Raw genomic sequence first — 8104 nt, forward strand, 5'->3', positions numbered from 1 at the left:
CAGATGTTTAAATAGAAACTAGAAAGACCCTAAATTTGAAATGTGGTCCCCTAAGGAGCATTGAAGATTAGCCATATTTTGTCGGGAACCAGAATGGAGAACATTAGGATTGATCTAATACGTTTTATGGAAAATTAACGTGTATGTAATTGGTCGAAAGTTTGGATATTTTAAGTTCGACTTTTATAAATAAAAGATATAATCGAACAGAAATACTTTAATTTAGTAAAAGCAATAAGTTATTAAGAAAATTAATAAATATATATTTCTTATTAAAAAATATGCCGTAGTTAACAATTTTTTTATATGTAAAATTAAAAACTCCTATATAACAAGAAATTTACAAATATATAACAACAGGTTCCTAGATATAAATGAGTTATAATGATATCAGTTCTTTAAGACAGCAAATATTAAATTTAAATTTAAATTTAAAGGGTTTTGGGCTTGGATACTTATTCCTTGTTGGTGGCATTATACTTTTCATTATATAAAATTTTAGATTAAAAAGTGATAAGTAAGTGATGGTATACGCTACTTATATTAATAAATTAAAGACAGGAAAATAAAGCTTGGAGTTAGGCAACGAGACATATGTTGAGACTCTTTTAATTAATTTGACACTTTCTATGCACAGTGTATATATTCTTTTCTAAATGAATTATTACAACTTACAAGAATCCTTTTTATATATGTTCATGCAAATTAATGAACGACACAAAATATTATTACGCTTCTTTCAATACCATGGAATATTATTATTCCATCCTAAAAGAGTGACACCTTATTGGCTTAACAACAACAACAAATAGCCAACCCTATTAATTTGATTCTTTTTTTTTTTATTGGGTTAAACACTTTTTAGGTTTTTTTGGGTTTCCTTCTAACTGCCAACCCTATTAATTTAATTGGTGCCATTGAATCAGCATATATTACCATAATATAATATGCTACTATTTTCTTCTTCTGTTTGATTTAAATAATATCCGAGAAACTAAAAAGTCTCAAAAGAGAATAATGGGAATTAAAAAGAGATAGCCTGCAAACACTTTTTCTTTATTTTCTCTTTCTTTTTACCCTTTTTAATTTTTTTCCATCAGTCACCCTTTTTAATTTGCTTCTGTTTTTGTGTATTTTTATGAACAAAATTTAACTGAAACATCATAACTTTTTTAGTATTATGATTTATGTAAATAAATTAATCTTAAAGGTCGACACACATTATTAAATTAAAAACTATAATACACTGTCAATATAAATATTAATTATCAATTAATTAGAAGTTATTTTAATTACAATCTGTAAAATAATTATTATAAAATTCAATATTCATAGACAATCCATAATTTACACAATCGGTATAGTCATATTATATATAAAATGAAAATTTAATTTTTATTAAAAGTAATAATACCACATTGAATAAATGAGTGTATAGATCAACTAACACATAAATGTTAAAAATTTTACCTTTTTTATTAAATATAAAAAATATTACAAAAATAATTTCAATATTTTTATTATCCTAATTTTTTCCTTTAACCACTAAGCTAATTTTAGTGATTTCCTTCTTTTGTTTTAAAGATAAGTAAAGAGTAATTTTTTTAGACGTAAAAAATTAAAATGGATTTGATCCTGTGACCTTATTATATCATCTTAATTTTCATAATTAGACCCAAATTTTTCTCTATAGGAGTGAGTAGAAAATCAAAGTTATATAAATATGCTTAAGAAATGTATTAAAGTATTTACTAACAATGTTAGGCCTTTGTTGGGATCTAAAATGAAGAAAGTTGTCTCTTATAAAAATAATATATTAATATTAGCATGAGAGAAGAAGAAAAGAAAAGAAAAGTAATAAGATGTATAAATGTGGCGATATTTGATGAATTTTGGCATTAGTTGAGAGTTGAGAGGGAAGAGGTGGATGGATGTAGCGTAATTTGGTTGGAGAGTATAGTGAAGAGCGTAGCCAATGGGGTAGGGTCGATGAAGACGCCAACGTGGCAGCGAGTGGGGTGCACAGAAAGAGCGTGCACCGCAGAGAATAAAAGAGTTGAAAAGAAAATCTATTACAAGCCACAAAAACTTGTGGCCAAGAATCGAAACCCCTGCGTGACGTGGCACCCGGCACTCGTTTAAACGGATCAAAATCCAACTCCTCCTGCCTCCATTGCCAACTTAGATCAAAACCCAAACCTCAAAAAAACCCAACACATCACTAACTGCCGCCGCAATCATTCATAACAACGTAACAACCGTCTCTCCCGCGTTTTGCACTTCGCTCCTGTCGTTTCGCTTGGGATCTCCCTCAGAATGCAGGAAACTAAGGACCCCGCGATTAAGCTCTTCGGCCAGAAGATTCCCTTTCCCGGCGGCGCCGACGCTCCGCTCATTGCCGCTGCTGAATCTCCCTCGCCGCCGCTGATGGATGTCGACGGAGAAGATGACTTTGACTTTGCTGACTCCGAGGCTGAAGAAGACAAACATCAGGTACAACGCTTAGTTCCTAATAAGGTTCAAATTATGGAAATTATAAATATTTTCCTTAATTTCTTTTCATTTCTATTTTTTTCTAAATTCAACTTGGTTTTCCTTTTTCTAATGTATATATATATATATATATATATTTTTTTTTTTATTGTTTTCTCAAATTTTCGGTTTTTGTGTCTGGGGATCTGGAACTTGAGAAACAGAGTATTTGAAGCAGAGTCGATTAAAAAATGAATATAATTTGCAAAAACTAGCTAATTTAATGTTTTCTGCCTCCTTCTCTTGTTTAGGAGGGGGAGTGAAGTGTTTTTTACTTGTAATTTTCATTTTTCTTTTATCATTTTAGTACTAATTAAACCTTACACTAAAGAATTTCACTATGATATGCCTGAGGAACATATGAATTTATTTTTATATGAAATGATTTTTATGGTTTGAATAAACTGACTGGTGAGTAGTTTTGATGCCAACACACTCAAACTTCTACTCAAATCTTTCTTCAAAGCTCCAATTTTCTTTTCTTTACCTTTATTAACCATGCAAAAACGATGTTTTTCTCTTCGAATTTTCACCTCACAGCTGAATTATTGACTTAGCTTCAGATCCTGAATCTAAAATTTTGTTAAATCTTAACCCTCGAGATTGTTGTTTTACATCTTTTGGCTATATCAAGTTCTAGACTATATTTACATCGTGGAACAGGGCAAAGACTCATAATTGGCAATTTCATTGGACTTGCTCGAATTACATACTTTTTTTTTTTCTTTTTTTTTTTTTCTTTTTTTCACTCTCCCACTTGAAACGTACACACCCTGCACAAAGATTCTGACAACAATTATCGGTGTTTCAATTTTTTCTTCCCAAGAAAATGGAGCATAATAATTATAATTTCCTTCGAGGCTTCGACCTTCTTATTGTTATAAATATGATTTTCACTATGAATATTCAGTTCATAGCTAAATTATCAACGCAGCTTCTTCAGGTCCTGAATCTGAATTCTAAATTTTTCTTAACCCTTGGGAGTTGGGATTGTTGCTTTTTTTTTTTTTTTTGTTCTGGGTATATCGTGTTCTAGTATAACAACCTTTAATTGGCAATTTCGTTGAATTTGCTCGAAGTTCATACTTTTCTCTATCCCACTAGAAACCTATACACTCAACACAACTATCAGTGGTTATATGGAGTCACTCACAAGTATGTGAATCTGCATGTATATACTTGGTGTTATTACTCCTAAGTTTGCTTTTGATTAATTAAGAAAAAACTGTCAAATTATTAGGATCCTGGCGCTGAAACAATTAGTGAGAAAACAAAAGAAGTTGATCCTCCTCCAAATGGTGGTGAAGACTCTAACAAGAGCCCAGAGGGCATTCAGAAGCCAAACACACCTTCCATAGACGAAGAAAGTCAATCTGCAAAGTCAAAAAGCGAGAACAAGTCAGAGAACGACCCAAACAACAACAACAACAACAAAACACTGAAAAAACCAGACAAGATCCTCCCGTGTCCACGGTGCAACAGCATGGACACCAAGTTCTGCTACTACAACAACTACAACGTGAACCAGCCACGCTACTTCTGCAAAGCGTGCCAAAGGTACTGGACCGCGGGTGGCACCATGAGAAACGTCCCAGTGGGTGCAGGGAGAAGAAAGAACAAGAACTCAGCCTCTCACTACCGCCACATCACCATCTCAGAGGCCCTTCAAGCTGCTAGAATCGAATCCCCAAATGTTCCAACTTTGAAAACTAATGGAAGAGTTCTCAGCTTCGGCTTGGACCCTCCCATTTGTGATTCCATGGCATCAGTGCTCAACCTCGCGGAGAACAACACAAGAAACGGCTTTCACAATCACGCCGTGGAGGATCAGAGAAACAAGGAAGATGATTGCTCAAGTGCTTCCTCCATCACGGTTTCTAATGAAGAGAGTGGGAAAAGCACGTCGCAGGAATCTATAATGGTGCAAAACATAAACAGCAACGGTTTCATTCCTCATGTTCCGTGTGTTTCAACTGTTCCTTGGCCTTACCCTTGGAACAATGGTGCACCTGCTTTGTGCCCTCCAGGGTTTCCCATGTCATTCTACCCTGCTGCGGCATTTTGGAACATTCCATGGTTTCCCTCACATTCTCCAACGCTTGGGAAGCACTCGAGGGAGGATGACGTGGCCAAAGAGGACCCTTTGAGGCAGAGAAACGGGTCTTCTGTTTTGGTGCCAAAAACATTGAGGATTGATGACCCCAGTGAGGCTGCAAAGAGTTCTATATGGGCAACGTTGGGGATCAAGAACGAGTGTGTGAGTGGGGGAGGCATGTTCAAAGGATTCCAATCCAAGAAGGACGAGAAAAACCACGTTGTTGAAACCTCTCCTGTCTTGAGGGCCAACCCTGCAGCCTTGTCTAGATCCCTAAATTTTCACGAAAACTCTTGAATTAGCAAACTTTCTTTGTATGAGACGGTGACCATCCTTCAGCAATGGGTGTTTTTGGAATGAAGTGAAGGTTGGTAGTCTCGGTTAATCTACTAGGAGGTGCCAGGTGGGAACTAATTTTTGTCTTTCATGTAACACTATTTCTTTTTTGCTTTTTATGTTCTTAGTTTGCTGAGTTTGAAGTTGGTGTACATATATAAATATATGTCAAAATACTACCTAGCGATGTAAAACCTCTTTCTTTACTCTTTACCATGTATAAAAGTTCGGAGGTACTGTATTTTCTTGTGAAAATTGGAAAGAGACTTCCTTTGTTTTTGTTTTGTGGAAAAAATCAATGTATTTTGTGGATAGTTCACCTTCGCCTTCGCTATCTGAACGTTAGTAGAGGTATCTGCTTTTCGAAAGATGACGAAAAAATAATGAACAGAAGCAGAATATAAGCACATACACACTACTTGAGGCAAAAGTAGTGGATACTCGTACTCTTGTCTGAGTCATATCGCATGTGCCTTGTTACAATGCTAAATAATCATTAAACTCGGGGATTTATAAAAACAAAACAAAGTATTACGCTTTCTATAGCTTGGTTTGTCCTGAGAAGCTATTCCCACAGTTGCTTAATGAAAGAAAGAGGGTACAATTGTGGAATAAGAATTCAAGATCTTTTCACTTAGACCCTCCTTTGGGACTCTTGAGGATAAACTTGCATCTAAAATATGCCAGCTACCTGTACTTTTCTGCACTCAAGGATCTTAACAACTAGCATAAAAGCTGGACCACTAGAATATTTTTTCTTAAATGTTTTCATTGCTTTCTCCTCTTTTTCACAGTTATTATAATTTTTTTAATTTATTTAGACAATAAATATTATACCATGTTAACTACATTTAAGTACAAAGATGGAAAGCATAGGCTCTTTCTTTCACTAGTTACAGTGTTATAGGGGAAAGATGTCATCATCGTAATCATTCACAATTGCGAAAACCTTCATTTACACTCGCACTCCTATGATTTTTTGAGATTAAATCTAATACTCCTTCGTTATTTGGACAGTGAAACTATTTAAATGTTGAAAAGATATTACCATCTTTTGTGTTTTATTGAAATTGTACCCAACGTTCTTTCATTATTTGAATCTATAGTGAAACTTTTTAAAAATTGAAAAGACCTTATATTTATAACTTATATTTTTTTGAAAGTGCACTCAATACTTTTTTATTATTTCAATCTATTGTGAGTTTAAAAAGATGTTACACAAAATCGATATGGATTTATATTATATAACGACAACTAGTTGAACCAATCTTTTGAAATCATTTATTCCATAATTTATAGTAGGTTTTCCTTAGTTGAAAATTTAAAATCCTAAACTTTCTTGAAATTGCATTTATTTTAATAGTCATTGGTTCGTATGGAGAAGGTGAGAGATGTTTTTTTTTTTTGAGCAAAAAGTTCGTTAAAAGACATGTAGAAGTCGCATGACATCAATATGTTAATTATGTTATTTGTTAGTGGAAATATAAAGTAATATTTTTTTCAACTTTTAAGAAGTCTCGTCATAAATCAAAATAATAAAAGAATATTAGGTTAATATAAAAAAACACGTCTGAGTGTAATTTATTCTAATTATTTTCAAAATCTCATCTAAACTGTTTTTTAATTTTTCAACATTATAAAACACTATGCAGTGTATTAAAATTATTTTTGTTGATCTCAGTTCTTATAAACATTAAATTTCATACTGATGTGATCAAAGCCATGCACATAACATAAATTTGAGTTTTACTTTAATGAAATGCTTGATATCAATCTCTCTTTGTGACTGTAATATAGAACCCTTGACCATACTTTGAATATGGAAGAAATTGTCACCCTTGTTTATGTGATATACATATATATCACAAAAAAGTAATTGAGAGTCAATTTTTTTTTTTGGGTAAAAATAAGAAAGATTTCAAAGATGAGAGAATGAACTTAAGAATTTTCTCCAAAGAGTCGTAGATTGATTTGAGAAAATAAAATAGAAACGTTAGAATATTTGAGTTGCACAAGTGTTATATAATATTACTTTAAATAAAGCTGTTTGTGGGCTGTAACTTGCTATAACATTGTACATGTTTGGTTAGAATTAATTTTTAAACAATAATTATATTATAATTTTTTAAAAATTGAAAAAATACAATTAATTTCTTACATAAACTAATAAAAAATATAGATAATGCTAGAAGGTCATAAAATTTTCATAGAAGTGAACGAGGAGTTGACAAGATTAAAGAGTTGCTCCTACAGCTACACGTATTTTAGTTGATAGAAATTATTTAAGATGAATAATGCCAAAAACCTAGAACATTCTCCTTTCACTCGGTAATGATCTCTGCGAAATTCGGATTTCTTTTTCATTTTTTTTTTCTGGTAAGCAATTCTTCTATATATTATAATATTGCTTTCTATACCATTTTTCAACAAAAACTATTTAATCAGTGTTTTGTTTAAAGAATCTGATAAATTTACATTAATAATTAAAAATAACTTTATGTATAAAATAACTATTAAACATTATTTTAATTATCCGAAAATTATTGAAATATATGTTTTCCTTAATTGAAATTATATAAAAATTTGGATATTATGACTGATTTATACTGTACTTTTTCTGTGGATATATCAAAACTAGCCCAGCTTCAACTTGTGCACTTAATCAATCACACTCATGCACGTGAAAACAGCAAGATATTTTGTGAGCTTCAATCTAATACAAGCCACACTTTGTGAATAAGATGAGTTGGGATGGGACCCTTAAATGCAAAAAAATGACACATTGGCGATATCCTCTTCCTCTTGGCATTGCACTCTTTGTTACTTTTGGCTTTTTCTCTCTTTTTCTTTTTTCCCTTTCCCTTTTCTCAAAGAAAGCAATTGTTCATTTCTTTTCCTCCATATATCTATGTCTAAATTTCAATTATTTCAACGAAAACTATGCAGACAGTTCGTTGGAAGTAAGCATCATCATTAATTTCTAGCTATCACCAATTAAAAAAACTTGCTATAAATTTCATATATATCTCTGTGCCCAAGTCCCTCTATTGCACATTACTGTACTCATAATTTTACAACTTTTGGTATTTTAATTTCATTTCCATTTTAATAAAATTGTTAAATGAAAAGGACACTTGTTAT

The 8104-nt window shown here is 32.2% G+C and overlaps 1 protein-coding gene across 1 annotated transcript; it reads left to right on the plus strand.

The window, feature by feature from the left end:
• Positions 1-1894: 1894 nt before the first annotated feature.
• Positions 1895-5218, plus strand: CDF3 (cycling DOF factor 3). Its single transcript, XM_020379645.3, has 2 exons — positions 1895-2493; positions 3773-5218. The coding sequence occupies exons 1-2, from the start codon at positions 2317-2319 to the stop codon at positions 4922-4924; spliced, it is 1329 nt and encodes a 442-aa protein (XP_020235234.1). The 5' UTR covers positions 1895-2316; the 3' UTR covers positions 4925-5218.
• The last annotated feature ends 2886 nt before the right edge of the window (positions 5219-8104 follow it).

Source organism: Cajanus cajan, chromosome 6, assembly GCF_000230855.2.
Source record: "Cajanus cajan strain Asha chromosome 6, NIPB_CcT2T_4, whole genome shotgun sequence".
In the NCBI taxonomy this organism is placed as follows: domain Eukaryota; kingdom Viridiplantae; phylum Streptophyta; class Magnoliopsida; order Fabales; family Fabaceae; genus Cajanus; species Cajanus cajan.